Raw genomic sequence first — 16,977 nt, 5'->3', positions numbered from 1 at the left:
ATAGTTAGGCGCCAAAAACCGGTAAATACAATATGCTATGAGTACGATAATCTGGTAGCGTTGACCAAGACTTTAACCAAACAGCAGCCAGCAGAGACGAATGGACGAGTGATTGAGGCAGTGAAAGAGTTCTTGGAGAGCATGTGGCGTGCAAGATGTAGGGAATAATGCCTTGCCACGAGTAGAACATAGACTTTCCGCATGTTTTTGTTTTCGTTCACAGGAGCTGCCGATACAAAGGCCTGTGGCTGGGGAGAAATCTTAAGCCACCTGTGACATCAAGATCAAGTCCAAGATCAAGCAGAAGAGACACCGGGGGAGCTGCTTGTGTAAACGTTGATAGCTGGATGGACAGGAGTTGAATAAGGAACAACACACGACAAGACAGACCAGCAACAGCAGCAGTTAAGGCGGCGTGAGTCAGACTTTGGCACTGAACTGTTAGTGCACATGTGGGCGTGTCAGTGCTCCCTCCCTCACCCGGCTGCTGTGGTTGCCTTCTTTTGACATGTATCGCTGCGTAGGTCCTCCTCTCTTTTTTTTATTCTCTTTTCAGCATTTTCACACACTTGCTCTTCAATGGCGTTACACTGTCTTCCCTCACTATAATACACTACCGACTTATAATGTGACAAACTCGACTTATTTTAGGACTCCCGTTTTTTTTTTTTTTTTACTGATCTTTAGTGTGTCTTTAACCAAACGGTAAAGGTTCAGTATAACTCCGGCGCCTTAATTTTGGTCTGTTCTCTTCCAAACCTTCACAAAACCCTTTGCATACATATAATACATTAGTAAAAAGTGGCAGACAAATACCGCCACCTGTTTTAGGGTGGTTAGCGATGGTGGTAGGTAGTGAAAAGGCATAAACGGTACATACATTTGTTTTGGTGGCGGCGCGGACATTGGGAGGTGAGCAGTGTTGCCAACGATCTGGTTAGCGATGGTATGCTTAGTTAACGATTAGCCCATGCATGTGAGACCAGGTCCACCACGCGTGGTTATTTTCTTTTTTAGAACATGCACCCTTACCTAATACTATACCCGGCCCAAATCTTCAGAAAACCCTTTGGGTAAAGGTGCGTGTTCTAAAAAAATTAAAAAAAATAAAAATAACCACGCGTGGTGGACCTGGTCTCACATGCATGGGCTAATCGCTAACCAAGCGTTGCATCGTTGGCAACACTGTTCACCTCCCAATGGCCGCCGCCACCACCAAAACATGTAGGTAGGCCTTTTCACTACCATCGCTAACCACCCTAAAACAGGTGGTGTTATTTGTCCGCCACTTTCTAATAATGTACATATTAAATGTATACAAATGGTTTTGTAAAGGTTTGGAAGAAAATAGACCAAAATTAAAGCGCCGGAGTTATACTGAACCTTTACCAACCAAATTCCATGATACAGCAATAAAAATACTAATGCACAATATGTATAATCAGGAACTGTACATGTATGCAGTAATTCTGAATATTTACCTATTTCCTGCATATATCTGAAAAAAAATTACTTCTGACATGGGAATCAGCATAGCCATCTTTCATGGGGCTAATACTGACATTTTGTTTTTAGTTTTATTCCTCTGAATGCAGTGCAGTAACTAATAGCTTCAAGAAAGTTAAAGAAACTTTAAAATGTTGATGTATAAAGTTTATGAGTGCAGTCTAGCACATCACAGTTTGGTAGTGTGGGTGTCACGTTAGGTTATATCAGGTTTGATTTGTTAAGTTTAAATGTTTCTAAGTAGTACATTATGATACCTTTTGTGCTACATCATTGTTGTAAATGGCACCTGAGGAGGCTGCTCTAATTTCTATATTCCCCAAAGTTACCAGAGAGTTCTGTATGGAACTATGGATTAAATTTCTACTAAAAATGGCAAACACTTGCCTCTTATTAAGAGCTTAGGAGGACCTGAAGCAAATATTGGGATATTATTTAGCAGCTTAGTGTTTTCATAAACCTTATGAACCATATGCAAACCTAATGGATAGTAATCTATTTCTGCAAAAATTGTAACTTTTCACTTAGGATATTAACCTATTGCTGCTGAAATAGTAACCCGTTTCCACTAAAATAAAGTGATTGAAGAGACAGCCATAGGCAGGAAGAAAGAGTGGATGTGGCAAGCGCTTAGAGAGTCAGTTCAGAGACACTCGTGGTACATTTTGTTAATCTAAAGAGTCTCATTGTACGACGGGTCCTGTAGATGCAGCATGTTCTTATTGTTACTCTTTGCATCCTCTGTAAGTTTGTTCCTTTTATATGTGGTGACCAACTTTTTGCTGTATATTCCAGGTCAGATTGTACCTTGGACACTATCTGGTCCCTTAACTTAGCTATGTCCAAACACTTTCTCTACCACTCGCTTTGAAGTGAAGAATCTTCATTACTCTACTACCTTATGAAATAAATTCAAACCTTTGAAAATCACTCATTCATATTTTGGATATGTGCTTGTGTCATGAGACACAATTTAGCCTGTTTTACCTGCTTGCTTTTTGTTATAGTACTTTATATCCTGGACCGTGAATATCAATATTTTGCTATACGTAGATGGAAAGATGTGTAATTAATGGTTTCTTGAACAGATGGCAGCAATGAACATTCAACGTTTTTTCCACTGGGGAGCCAAAGTGGTGTCATTGGCTCCACGAAGTCAGTCTTCCAGTTGGCAGTTTGAGAGAGCAAACATAAGGAAAGCCTCAACATATAGAGCTGCTGTGTTGAAGGAGTTTGGGGCAGAATTGCAAATTGAAGAGCTCAAAAGAAAGAAATTGGAGAGAAATCAAGTGAGTAAAATCTATGTTGCTTGTAAATATTACCTAAGTGAAGTTGGTTGTTGCTCTTATTGTCTTTATTCTACTACACTTGAAGTCTGCTCTTTAGTAAAAAAAAAAAAAGGAAGGTAGAGTAGTTTTCTTTTTTTTTCTTTACATTATATATACAGCAATCTGCAAGTCTGTAGGTGTCCTTATTTTTTCATAGTAAGCAGTAAACAAGAACTGAGAAGACACAAAAATGATGTCTGCATTATTAGGGTTAAATGTTGAACCAGAGCTACCACTTCATAGGAGCTTTCCAACAGATTAATGGCAGGAATGCAAGGCCATGTGACCATGCTGCAGCATGTTCTCTGCAAATATAATTCAACACTTTAACTTTCTGAATTGTAGGAGCTATATCTCCTTAAGCATCTCATGCAATTCAAAGTGGAATAAAAGATATGTGTATATTGTCTGATCCCCATGTCTTAAGGGAAAATAACAGTTTATAATTAAGATCTTAATATGATCTTATCTATTAAGCTTTTGTGAGTGTACTTTGTTGTGGTGAATTTCTAATGTTTTGTATTAGAAGGTGAAGTATAGGATTTTTCTCTAATGCTTTTGATAAGTTGTACAGTATTGCAAATATAGAACAGCTACTTTTTTATTGGAAGTATCTGCTGCCTCCAGTAGGGGCAATATATAAATATTTTGTGTTTTATGCATATTTTGTTGATTTCATGACCTTGAATTACATACGTTTATGTTCTTGTAGGTTAGAGTAGGAGTGCATAGCTGTGGAGTAAATGCTTCCGATATCCTGATGATTGAAAACAAGTAAGTATATTTGAATAAAATTATGAATTTAAACTTATCATGTGTAATTAAGTATGTATTCTTGATATGAGTGAGTTAAAATAAATGAACATCAAAATAACCTTTCTCAGCCATCTGGTGGAGTTATTCTCCTGAGAGAGCTCCCAATGGGTGGTTAATTGAAAAAATTGAACAATATTTCATGATGACTAAGACATAACAAGATTAACTTTTAAACAAGGCAAATAGGTATTAATTGTACACTCTATTATATTCAAATGTAATTTATTTTTGTTTAGTATAATAGTTTGGATATCTGTTTCATATAAGTATATTTGTGTTAAAAACTAATGTCTACATGTTTTGTGCCATGAAGTATGTTCATGAATGCATTTCCAATAAATCCATTGGATAGTAGCTTCACCGTATGATAGCTTACCTTAATTAATTTTGTGCTATTTTGTTTTATAGGCGTAACAAAAATAGGCGCACCTAACATCACCATAGCTGATCCAGGATTCAGTACCTTTCCTAACTTATAGGCAGTAATGTTATAATTGTATTTTGTAAAAAATCCTTATAACCAAAAGCTAACTAAGATTATGAGTTTTCTTTTTCTTGAACAGAACATTAAATAAACAACAGAACAATAATATGAAAATACGTTCATATTTTAAACGACAACTGTGTGCCGAGGCATCAGCGCACGCCATTTTGCGGGTTAAGTTTTTTAAATAAGCATATTTTTACTGCTTTACCTGCACGTAGCAGGTGATGTCACTTATTGTGACTTTGTGAGCTTTCATATTTATCTATTTGTGTATATTTCATGGAGACATAACTTGCATTTCTACTTTCAATTTTACTAGTGACTATCACAATAGAATTTCACTCAATTAAGTGAATCAGACACCATGGAAATATTACCATTGTGTGTATGAATGAATACAAAGATATGAACATACTTTGATTTAACTCTAGGATGTCTCGTGGATCATTTATAAAGGAAAACAAAAAATCCGGATAGGCTACTCTTTAGTCCACTACCGCCACTCGAGGCACAAATACAGTCCCTCCACCAAGTTTATACCTCACATTCGGTGATGTTAGGTGCGCCTATTGCAACACTCTAGTTTGACATTGTTCATTTGTGATATTTTTCAGATATGACAGGACTCTGCAGCTTCCGTTTGTCCCAGGGTTTGAAGTGTGTGGTGAGGTGCTGGAAGTGGGGAGTGATGTCACTACTTTAGCTGTTGGTTCCAAGGTTATAGGAATCAACAAGGAGAGACTAGGTGGATTCGCAGAAGAATGCATCGCCTCAGAACAGGTGGAACAAAAAATTTTTCTTTGCAATTATTACTTAAGATTGTAGAAGTCAGTCAACATTAACAACTTCTTTCTATGTAAGTTAGTAGGAGGTATGTTTCAAGCCAAGGAAAATCAAGAGGAGGAAAAGTAAACAATAAATTAACTAATGACTGCTGATAGAAGTATTTTTGAAAGATTAGGAATATTTAGATTAGAATACTACTAAGTGGTCTTAGAGGTTTCCTTCCTTATACTATCCCTCGTTCAAAAATATTATAGTAGGGGAACTTGTCAAATTTCTAGAGGATACATTTCCCAATACATAGCATGGTATCAGAAGTAACTGCCCCGACTACTATTCTGTTAAATATTTCAAACATCTTGAACTCTTAATTATGAGGATAGTGGCAGAGATACCAACATAATTTTTTAGTGACAAACATCCCACATTTATTTGTTATTTGTTGATTTTTTAAGCCTTTATACTTTACTGTAATTTATTTCTCATCCACATCTGTTTTTACATTAAATAGTCAACATTTAGTGACACATTATCCAATTTACAGGATCTCTGGACTGTAGACCATGCAGTTGGTTTTGACAAAGGGGCAGCTCTAGTCGACACGTACGCCACAGCCCTCATTGGCCTCCATCGCCGTGCTAAGGTACACGAGGGCAGCACAGTGCTGGTGACAGCAGCAGCCGGTGGGCTGGGTCTGGCGGCTGTGGATCTGGCTGCAAGTGTTTACAAAGCAAAGGTTTGTGTTTGTCAGATTGTTAATTGTTTACAGAAATTTTGAGTTAGGGAATTTTAATTAGGAACCAAGTGCAGGAAGGGTAAATTAAGACAAGTTTACCTGACATATTGGAACATTCACCATGCTGTATCTTTAACCTGTGGAAATGTCTTTTTAATTTTTCATAACAGGCTGGCATCCATATATTTTCTGCTCATTACAGTCTAGCCTTTGCCCTTACAAAACAGAACTGTTATTATATTACCAGTTTTCAAGGTCTAACCTACACCATAAAATAATATCTATAAGAATTTGAAGAGCATCTCACTTCATTGTTTACTAATTTCTTTATAGATTTCAACTACCTCAATTTCATTATTTAATTCCCTCTTATTCCTCTTATAACTCACTATTGTGATTCCCCATTAATTTATTTTGTACTTGCATCTTCACTTGATAGATTTTCAGAATATTATATATGTTATTTAGGAATTTAAAGGAATTCAGAAATTTTGGCATTGCTCAGAAAACAAAATGTCTGTTCATTCAAATGGTGGACCACATCATCTTGGGAAACTTTACTGTATGAGTATTACTTTTTCCATGTACATTATAGGGAAAACAGCAAACTTTCCAATAAGATTTCTTTATATTGATTAATGCCTCTTTCAGACAAGTGTTGTGCATTGTTTAAAACCAAAATTTAAGGTTCATAAAGATATGAAATTTAATTTTTAGAACCATCCTACCATATGGAATCCATTTGTGGTTCTTTGTAAACTGTTTTTGCAGGTCTGGGAGATGGCATGTTATATAAGGACAGTCATATTATGAGTTTTAAATTCTCACCAATATTTTGCCCTCAGGTTATTGGTGTGTGTGGGACAGAAGACAAAGCAGGACTTGTCAGACAAATGGGTGCTTGGGCAGCTCTCAAATACAACAAGAAACACATTGATGCAAAGGTAGGAGTTTTAAAAATCCCGAGAGAAGGCATTAAATGATAAGAAATTCACCATCTGATTCTTTTAGGCATCCAGTCATGTTACAATGATTGAAGTACACAACTCTATAAATTGATTGTGTAATCTTCCTGACATTTTTGCAAATATCATCATACAATGTTACTTTATATGATAATTTTACAGCAGGAAAAGTTAAATTAGGACCATGCTTGCTTATCAGAATGCTACTGTTTAGCTGATCACTACAGTAACTGTTTAGCTGACCATCTAAGTTAACTAAGAAATTGCCTCATAGAGCTTTGTTAGGCCAGTACTGAGTCATGGTGACTTGCTCCTGTATGGTGACAAAAGGGTTGAACTAGTTTATTGCCAGTCATATAATAAAGGTAGTAATTGTTGATGTTACACTGTTGCAGGTGAAGGAAGTCACTGGTGGCAAAGGTGTTGACGTTGTCTTTGATGCCATAGGAGGAGATGCATTCCATGACTGCTTATCCTGGTCAGTATTATAATCTGTAATTTTTATGGCTATTATCATTAAACATTAACTATTACATTGATTTTGGCTATGTTAGTTTTACAGGGAGAGGTTATAGGCTCCACCCCAACAAACCCAGATCCAGGATGGAAATCACTGGTAGCCACTGGTAGCCAAGAGGATACAATCTCTGGGTGCCACCAGTGGTACAAGTCATTCCTTTACTTAGAATCATAATATTTTCTTGTGATATAAATTATATTTTCTCTATCTGGTAATACTAAAAAATCACTTTTGGCTCCCAGTTCAGTGGATTCCTCTTTTTTGTTTTTGTACATAGTATAAAAAAAATAATAAAAAAGTAAAAGGGTTCTTGTTCCTTACTTTATGGAATAGTGAGGTACCTATGGAGGGAGTTTCCATATCCCTTACCTTACAGATTGGTACCTATTTCAGGGTGTGTCATGAAGGCAGTGTGATTGTGGCAGGATTTGCCAGTCGTGTAATACCTCACATTGAGACAAGTCAGCTCCTGCCTAAGGCTGTCTCCTTGGTTGGTCTTTCCCTCTCACACTACCAGGAGGCAGATAATGCTGTTTACAGGTAAGGGGATACATGTTACCTATTCCTCAGTACATTGCTGTATAATGAATATGTGTTTTGAGATGAAGTGTGAAACCAAATTCTGTAAAGCATGTGGTGGTAAAATTATTTCAATGAGTGAACCAGAATATGGTGAAAAGACAAGGTGGTTGAAGGATATAAAAGATCGTTTTCCTTATAAACGCTCTAAACTGTGGAATAGCCTGGACAAGTGCACTAATAACAAATGTTAATCATTCATCTAAAAGAACATACTTCAGTAATCTTAAACAAAGTCTTAAACAAGTCAATTATCTCACTTGTAGGGAGCAATTTGTAATTAATTAGGTATAAATAAATCTTGATTCCATTCATTATTTTTTTTGCAGGCAAGCAGTTGAGGATGTAATAGACTTGCATGAGATGGGCCTGATAACTCCACATGTATCTGCAGTGTTCAAAATGGAAGAGAGTTCACAAGCCATTGACTTCATGAGGGAAAGAAAATCTACTGGCAAAGTTGTTCTAGAAATCCGGTAACATTATATGTAAGTAATTTGTTGGATTAGGATTAAAATCGTTTGATTATTTATATATATATATATATATATATATATATATATATATATATATATATATATCTATATATATATATATATATATATATATATATATATATATATATATATATATATATATATATATATATATATATATATATATATATATATATATATATATATTTTTTTTTTCTGTGTACATATATATTCAGGTACAGTGAATGATGTTGAGGCAATAGTTCTCAGACATGGTAAAAAGATTTATTTTGATATAAAGTTTATTGAGCAATAGACAGTGTGACTTGGAGGAGATGAAGCACTTTATCCTCACAACATGCTTTTCTAGACAGTAGAATTTGTTGTTAAAGGATAGTAAATTGATTGGAATATCAGAGCTCAGAATATTGTACCACCACAGTTGATGAATACAGGGTCCAGATGAGGGGCAGTTGCCCGCGGTGCAAACACTTACTAGATATCATACTGCTTCAACCGTTTTGATGGTGGGAGCGAAGAATTGATGATGTCAGAAGCAGGAAAACTACGGGCAAATCAAGTGCCCTTGCCCGTGGGCGAGGCAATGCCTGCTGGTTTGATGATTGGTTTAAAGAGAGCATGTTGCCAGACACACGAAGTTAACTTGCGGAACTCCCTTGCAGTCAGTTTCCACTATACACTTGACGGGAGAACATGTCTGTCCCATGTGGCAAAGAACAGGTGTGGTCAAGGGAAGCCACCGTGTTATTAATTGACCTATATAGACAGCACCCTTGCTGCAACCCATGTTGTGCTACTCTCAGTCCGGTTGTGCTATCGGCCACTGCCTGCCCTGGAGTGCCCGGTCTGCTATGTGTGCCTGGCAGTGGCAAAAACCCTCCACCAACTGTTCGACCTGGTAACCCTGCTAAACAAGTGAGGAATATACGATCAACGGGCAGTGCCCGGCGGGCATCTGCCCCAAGTGTGGACACAAGTTTGCCCGCCAGTCTTTGACCGGTGAACGGAGTAGAGACTGTGGCACACAGCAACATCTGGTAGCACTGTTTGTTGCCAGATCTGTTTCCTTCGTTTCTGTGCTTATGACGTCATCCCGCTGCTTAGTATGATATGGTAACAGCGTTTGCACGGCAGGCAATGGATATCAAGATGTTAGAATCTGTACGAAGGAGAATGACAAAGATGATTCAGGAGGTGAGAAACTTGCCTTATGAAGACAGGCTGAAGCATTTAAATCTACACTCTCTAGAAAGGCGAAGGTTGCGGGGAGACTTGATCGAAGTCTATAAATGGATGAAGGGCTTTAATAAAGGGGATGTCAACAAGATTTTGATAGTAAAAGAGCCAGGTAGGATGCATGGCAATGGTTTTAAGTTAGACAAATTCAGATTCAACAAAAAGACATAAGCAAGATTTGGTTCACCAATAGAGTGTTAGATGAATGGAACAGGCTTGGGAGCCATGTTGTAGGTGCCAATACCATAGATACATTCAAAAAGAGGTTAGATAAACCCATGGATGGTGGGGTTGAGTGTACAGGAGCTGCCTTGTATAGGCCCCTTAAGATTTTTTGTTTTGATGGTGGGAGCGAAGATGACTTAGGAAGCTGGAAAAATACTGGCAAATCATGTAAGGGCCCTTGCCCATGGGCAAGGCAATGCCTGCTGGTGTGATGGTTGGGAGCGAAGATGACTTAGGAAGCTGGAAAACCACTGGCAAATCATGTAAGGGCCCTTGCCCATGGGCAAGGCAATGCCTGCTGGTGTGATGGTTGGGAGCGAAGATGACTTAGGAAGCTGGAAAACCACTGGCAAATCATGTAAGGGCCCTTGCCCACGGGCAAGGCAATGCCTGCTGGTGTGACGGTTGGTATAAAGAGCATGTTGGCAGACACACTAAGTAACCTACAGAACTCCCATGCTGTCCTTTTCAGGTTTTCACTATACATGTGACTGGAGAACATGTCTGTCCCATGTGGCAAACAGGTGTGGTTAATGGAAGCCACCCTGCAAGTATTGACCTATATAGACAGCACCCTTGATTGTGGAAATGTTCCACCTGGTAACCCTGTAGAACAAGTGAGGAATAATTATACGAACAGGCAGTGCACTGTGCCCTTGAGTTTGCCCTGTGAATAGAGAGGAGACTGCCTGGCATACAGCAACATCCCATACCATAGCACAGTAAGGTTTGTGCTTATGATGTATTTAGAATTTCATTCATCATAACACCCTTGATACCATTTAGGTTTGCTTATTCCAGTGCACTTTGTACTGCATATAGTACAGTATTCTAGGAGCTCTGATGCCATTCTATCTCTGCCATGGTTGCACTAGACATATCAAAAGCTTTTGATAGTCTGCCACCAGTCTGCTTTCTAAACTGCCCTCTTCCGGATTCTATCCCTCTCTGTTCCTGTATCTTTGGTTTCCTTTCCTGCCTTTCATCTCACCTGTGGTAGAATGTCACTGCTCTTCCCCTAAACCTATCAACAGTGGCCTTCCACAGGGCTCTGTTCTATCACCCACTCTTCCTGTGTTATTCATCTGTATTTTCACTTGACTGCTCTTCTGAACTTGCTAACTGCATACCTCCCCCCCCCCCCCCCCACCATGTCACCACAGAGATCCAACAGCTGAACTGCTCACCAATGGAGAGCTTTTGGGCATTAATGCTAGACTCCCAGCAGTGTCATGCACATCTCCAAACAATTTACAACAGCATTTTGTTGGTGCACTGGTGGGCAGGTTGCTTTTGGAGATTATTTTTAATTTAAAAATTTCTGAAGATTAGCCTGCCCACCAGCATAAAGATGAAGACTCCATCTACACTGGTAATGAAGCTTTATTGAAAAATAGTGGCCAAGCTTTATTGAAAAAAAAATTGTGCAAGGTCTGAAATACGCTTTGCTCCTTATCTGTGATGCCTAAAGGAACAGAACAGTCATTTCCAGACCATAGTAGTAATAAAAAGCTTAGAGGTTTGGAGGGTTATCATTAAACAAGGTATAAATTTAATTTTTTTTTTTAGTATAACCTAAAGCTCTTGTAAATAGATGCAGTTGGAGGGGCCAGAAGACTGGATGGAATCTGTAGCCTTAGGCCATGCTCTCCTGTGTTCAAGTCCTGGGCAGGAGGAAATACAACCATATATCCAGGTACAAAGAAGGCTCTTGCCAGAGTAGTGTTCAGCATGACATCAGCAAGGTAGTTTTGTGAAGCCAGCAGCTGCAGTCAAATGTCCTTGCATGTTCACAGGTCCAGTCCACCAACAGTCTGGAATAGTAAAAATGGAGGCAGCAAAGATGGAAAGTTTAGTGGAACCTGCCATGACAGACCCTTGAACTTGGACAGCAATAGATCAGCCAGTGTGACAGTATGGTATAGAATAAAGATGGTAATTTATATCAAATTATTTCGTAAATCTGAAAAGTTACTGGTGTATAATGTAAAAAATAAACCATGCTTATTTTCCATTTCTATTTCCAACCTCCTGAATAGAACCATCACATACTGGTACACGCAGCTTAAGATCTTAATTCTGCCAATCAGTGGGGAACTAGCCTTGTCCAGCTAACCATAACAGACCAAACGGTATACATTTAATTTATTAAAGGAAAAAAAACAAACTTGCCACTAGTCTTGTACAGATTAAACCAGTCTCTGCTCTCAGCCCTTTTTCTGCTTGCATAAATAAGTGACCTTCATAATTTCGTCTGGGCTGTCACCAGGAACCTACAATAAGAGTATTCAATTTTTTGTGAAAGTGCATGCAAGTATACTTTATTTCACGTAAAAATACTAATGAAACTATAAAAGTATTGGAAGTATACATATTGGAAGTATACATGCAAGCACGCAAGCACGTGCAAGCTAAAATAAAGCTAGATACCAGCTAAAATTAAACTAGATACATGAAAACACAGGAAATGTACTATAATAAATGCCAAAGGAAAAAAAATGCAAAAGGACAGCAGCTTCATATAGATTAACATGAAACTTTAAAAATACAAGAAAATGCCCATTAAAAAAAAAAAAAGGGGGGGGGGGGGGGGGTAGATACCTCAAATACCCACCGGAGAACAACACCAATCTTTACATCCCCCCAAAAAATTAAAAAAAAACTTAAAATACTTTGTTCATTAAGTTTGGGAGTCACTGGACTAAAGACATAGCAGCTCAGAACAACAACACTGTCATCCACAGAGTCTTACAAGGGGGTGTCTTATTTGTGGATCACAAGGTATATATAGAGAAAAGGTGGAGCCAGTGAAGCACCGGGGTATAGTTGCAACTTTCCTAACTTGAAAGGAAGGATGATTAAAAAGTGGCCCTGAATGATTAAGTGGGCCCAATGTGGAGTAGACTGCAAAGAAAAGAAAAAGAGCAAGGCGAAGGGTTAGTGGACAACTGGAATTGATGGCAGCGAAGTGAAAAGTGAGGATTAGAGAAGGATAATGGAGAGACTTGAACTGATTACAATTACTAGAGTGGAGAGGTGGAGCAAGTGGAAGAAGTGTAGTAGTAGGAATGTGGTATGGATAGAAGGCAAGTACTTTGGCAGTATATTGAACTAAAAAGAGGGAGTAGCAAGTGGAAAATTGAAGTACTGCAAGTAGAGTTTAGATGGCATTTTGAAGTGGAAGGAAATGTTTAAAAAAATAGTGGGAAAAGTGGAAAAAAGAGCATGTGACAGTGTAGAGGTGGATCAAGTTTAATGTGTACAGAGTAAAGTGGATTATGGGGAATAAACAGGACTAACAATGCAGAATAGACTAGGATGAATTGTGAACTGGACTGATACGCAATAGACTGATTAGAAGATACAAACAAGAAATAACAAGTGAAGGACATACGACAAGAATACAAAGGTGGAATAAAAACAAGTGGAAGTGGTGTGGAGGAAATGGAGTAAATTAGTTACGGACGTGGAGATATTGGAGGACAGGAGATAAGTTAAGGACATGAAACAGGAAGAAAAAAGTGGAAAAGTGTGGAGGAAGTGGAATAAATTAGTTACGGACGTGGAAGTTTTGAAGGACAGGAAGTAAGTTAAAGACATGAAACAGGAAAAAAAAAGTGGAATAAAGACAAGGAAAAGGGAGGAAATTAAATAAGAAATGTGGAAAGTGGGGAAGGAAACGAAATTTAGGAAATGAGGAAGTGGAAGAATGGACAGACTAGGTTGAGAGAGGAATAAATAGTAAAAGGCCTGAGAACTAGCAATAAGCCTAACACTATTACCACATAATTACCAGCAGAAGTCAGTAGAATCGTCCCAGGAAAACTCACGTACGCGGCAGTCTCCCCATCCTCCTCTTTCTCTTTCCTGTTCTTCTGCAATCTTCCCCCTTCAGCGGCTTCTCGTATACTGAGCTTTGCTGATCGCTCCCCTTCCTCCTCGTCTTCTCCACCTCTGTAGCCCCTCTCCCTCCCTCCTTTTACCTTTAACTATGGAACTATGGCTTAAGCACCTCTTCCTCATCTTGTCCAACTATATAAGTATCAATTCTCCTCCTTCATAGTTCCTCCCCCCTCCCTCCTCCTTTTTATTTTTTTCTTTAACTATGGAATTATGGCTTAAGCACCTCCTCCTCCTCCTCTTCTCATCGAATAATCTAAGTATTAATTCTCCTCCTCCTCCTTTTATTCCTTCTCCTCTCCTCTACTACTTCCTCGACCCTCCTCCTCCTCCTCCTCCTCCCCATTTTCTTCTTCTTACTCATTGTTACTTATTACCTCCTTCCTTTCCTCCTGTTCTCCTCCTCCTCCCACCCCCCTCAGCCTCTCCTCGTTCACCCATTCCCCCTTTTTCCCTTTCTTCTTCCTTCTCCCGGTTGTACTTATCTTTTTTTCCTTGTTCCATTATTATCATACTTCCTCCTCCTCCCTCTTTCTCTGATAAACTTCTCACCATTTTCTTCCCATTCCCTTCTCTTCTTTTGCCTTTTCCCTCTTTCTCTTATATTTTCTCCTATTTTTTTTCCAGTCGATTTGAGAGTGAGAATGGGAAAATGGTGATAATGACACACACACACACACACACACACACACACACACACACACACACACACTCTGGTATCTCAATCGGTTAGTGCGCCGCGCTGCAAGGCTTCAGGCCAAACTGGCGGCGGTTCGAGCCCCGCTCAGGCCGGATCCTTTCCGTTGACTAGGAGTGGTTACTGTCCCCCCTTGAGTAAGGGGGATGGGGTGTGTGAGGTCCTGGCAGTACCCAGAGATCGACAATAATGAGCACTTGCTCACGTCGTGAGGGTACCTGCTGGCGAAAGCGAGTCCAACTCGTGATCAGGCCGTGAATTATATATATATATATATATATATATATATATATATATATATATATATATATATATATATATATATATATATATATATATATATATATATATATATATATATATACACACACACACACACACACACACCTGTCATTCAGATCTCTTATCTGTTAATCACATAATCTCTCTCTCTCTCTCTCTCTGGGCTGCCATGTGCACCCGTTCCCCCGCCTGGCACGCCAGCCGGCGGGTTCTACCTGCCACCACAGCGACGGGCCGTCAATATGACAAAGGCCCGTTTCCCCTTCTGAGGGGATAAATCTTACACCACCATCTCTCTCTCTCTCTCTCTCTCTCTCTCTCTCTCTCTCTCTCTCTCTCTCTCTCTCTCTCTCTCTCTCTCTCTCTCTCTCTCATACATATCTGTATCCATCTATCTATCTATCTTTATGTAATGTAAATTTGCTTAGAATAGTTATTAGTATAAAGGTTTGTTTAAATGCTTTACTTTGGGATTCGAATCGCGTGGATGAGTCATGATGCTTTATATGGTTAAAATAATCAAAACCAGTTCACAGAATGCTTGCAGTTTTTTGCTTTATTATTGTAGATTACTTAATACGCTTCTGAGAGTTTTCTAAAATCAATACAATTGTTGATAAAACTAAGCTGAAGGCCAGGACGTAGAAAGCACTCTGAAGGTGGTCAAAGCTGAGAGGCACCAATCTGGAGGTGGTTTGTGTCCCGTCACGACTCTTGTCGGGCTGCGTCACACGGTTCTCTTTCTTGTTCTTTGTGCAAGAGATTTGCTAAGATTAAATTTCCATGCCTAGTGCCTTGAGCTTTCATAATCACAAAATTATATTTACTATAGTTACTACCCATTCTAAAACTATGTTACTTAAAAATCACCCATTAGCAAATAAACACACACAGGCTATATACATGTGTGAGCGTGTATATATACATGTATACTGTTAATGTCACGACAGTGGCATGATGATCGATGCCAACCCTCAAGTGTGTTGGCGATGAATGGCTTCACGTGTATGTACGTGTTTCTTACCTTTTTGAATATAGCATAAGACTCTCGTTTCCAGTACTGCACTAAACCACTCTCTACGATTCTGCTGATTGCTACATCAAAACGGCGCTTGAGTGGGGAGTGGGATTGGATGCCGATAGCTATGTTAAACGTCGCAAAGCATTCCTGTAAACGGTGGAAGTGAAGGGTCAATAAGTATAGAAAGTTTTGATCGGCATGTTGCATCACTAACATTTCCACGTCAGTTAGTTTAGACTCGGCTTATGGAACTTTTTTTTTTTATTCTGAAGAAATTTGCTAATATAAATCACTGATATACCAATATATTTTTATTTTTCCATGCTTTGATATAGGCTTTTAAGTGCTATAAGTGCTACCAGAAGAGTAATCACAAAAAATATATATATACTCATGATACCAGCATCAGAGCACGGAAAAACACGACTATATATTGATACTTGACCACTCAGTCCCTCTTCCCTACAAAGGTGACAGTGCCTCGATCGGCCACCGTGCCATCCTCCTCACCTTCAGTACCCGCGTCACACTGGCTTCAAGTTGGGTGTTGGTCAGGAACTCTCTGGTGCTACGGTTCTCAACATACACGCCCTTGCCCTTGCCGACCTCTGACATTACTCGCTTGAGGTCCTTTACCACCCTGTGTCTCTCCGCCAGGCCCTGTAAGTGGCAGTAATTTTACACACGTGGGCTGTGAACTAAATATGCTTACTTGAGTACATGTATATGATGGGCTGTATTGAAATTACTTTAGAAAATTGAGCTGAACTATAAAATTTAACTTCTCAAAATAGTATATTTGATGCATACAATCTATTTTGACAAATGCGCAGGCTTTTGGAGTAGGCCCTATGTTTTTTATTTTTTATTTTTTATTAAAATGAGAAATAATTGGAATGGTGAGTTCAGATTGCCGAGCAGACATTAGTGTATTCCAAGATTCTACCAAGAACCGTCTCACCCTCAGGAAGACATTAGGGGCCCCAGCCAATGATTCTTTGATGTAGTCGCTATTTTCATACAGATAGAGTTGAGATTCATACAGTTCTTGATAAGTTTCTATCCCAGTGGGCTGCCTGGTTATGGTAAGGAAAGCAGTCAGGTTGCAGGAGTATGCCTTGGAGAGAATGAGAGTGTACAGGAGCAGGAAGGCCGCCATGATGCGTGAGGCGGGGTGGAGAGGCAACGCTGGGTGAGGGTGTTGCAGGTGGAGGCTCAGGGTGAAGAGTAAAGCTGATGAGAGTGAACCCAGATCTTTTGATGCACTGTCTCCATCACACCTGAACAGGGAAGGCATATTAGTGAATTCATATATTTTGAAGGTTTGAAAATTTTGTCTGATAAATCAACAGAATGCTGACTGTTGCAAGGAGTGGGGGAACTAACTGAAAAAATGCGG

General features: G+C 39.1%; 2 protein-coding genes and 1 long non-coding RNA gene across 5 annotated transcripts in view; 1 reads left to right on the top strand and 2 right to left on the bottom strand.

Moving 5' to 3' along the window:
- Positions 1 to 154: 154 nt before the first annotated feature.
- On the top strand, positions 155 to 10,981 carry LOC126999889 (quinone oxidoreductase-like protein 2 homolog). Its single transcript, XM_050863016.1, has 10 exons — positions 155 to 415; positions 2,595 to 2,795; positions 3,547 to 3,608; positions 4,752 to 4,917; positions 5,465 to 5,656; positions 6,502 to 6,600; positions 7,017 to 7,099; positions 7,535 to 7,681; positions 8,050 to 8,208; positions 10,842 to 10,981. The coding sequence occupies exons 2-9, from the start codon at positions 2,595 to 2,597 to the stop codon at positions 8,198 to 8,200; spliced, it is 1,101 nt and encodes a 366-aa protein (XP_050718973.1). The 5' UTR covers positions 155 to 415; the 3' UTR covers positions 8,201 to 8,208; positions 10,842 to 10,981.
- Positions 10,982 to 11,228: 247 nt separating this feature from the next.
- On the bottom strand, positions 11,229 to 14,533 carry LOC126999891 (uncharacterized). The gene is made up of 2 exons (XR_007753653.1): positions 13,472 to 14,533; positions 11,229 to 11,492 (listed from the first exon to the last, which is right to left on the bottom strand). It is a non-coding gene; the product is annotated as an uncharacterized LOC126999891 (long non-coding RNA).
- A 553-nt stretch (positions 14,534 to 15,086) lies between these two features.
- LOC126999888 (uncharacterized) overlaps positions 15,087 to 16,977 on the bottom strand; it is a 145,178-nt gene continuing 143,287 nt past the window's right edge. For 2 of the 3 annotated variants that reach the window (XM_050863014.1, XM_050863013.1), the window contains 4 exons: positions 16,540 to 16,858; positions 16,089 to 16,238; positions 15,582 to 15,725; positions 15,087 to 15,306 (listed from right to left, as the gene is read on the bottom strand). In XM_050863014.1, the coding sequence (XP_050718971.1) occupies positions 15,127 to 15,306; positions 15,582 to 15,725; positions 16,089 to 16,238; positions 16,540 to 16,858 (793 nt within the window). In that variant the 3' untranslated portion in view covers positions 15,087 to 15,126. The remainder of the gene's footprint in view (positions 15,307 to 15,581; positions 15,726 to 16,088; positions 16,239 to 16,539; positions 16,859 to 16,977) is intronic. The other variant, XM_050863015.1, reaches the window with a different exon arrangement.

Source organism: Eriocheir sinensis, chromosome 17 (assembly GCF_024679095.1).
Source record: "Eriocheir sinensis breed Jianghai 21 chromosome 17, ASM2467909v1, whole genome shotgun sequence".
NCBI classification, from domain to species: Eukaryota; Metazoa; Arthropoda; class Malacostraca; order Decapoda; family Varunidae; genus Eriocheir; species Eriocheir sinensis.
Note: the sequence above shows the minus strand (reverse complement) of the source record. Positions and strands in the feature narration are given on the sequence as shown.

Coding starts and splice junctions, on each gene's coding strand:
- LOC126999889 (XM_050863016.1), top strand. CDS start 2,595: ATGGCAGCAATGAACATTCAACGTTTTTTCCACTGGGGAGCCAAAGTG. Junction 4,918..5,464: donor AATGCATCGCCTCAGAACAG/GTGGAACAAAAA, acceptor TCCAATTTACAG/GATCTCTGGACTGTAGACCA. Junction 7,682..8,049: donor GCAGATAATGCTGTTTACAG/GTAAGGGGATAC, acceptor TTTTTTTTGCAG/GCAAGCAGTTGAGGATGTAA.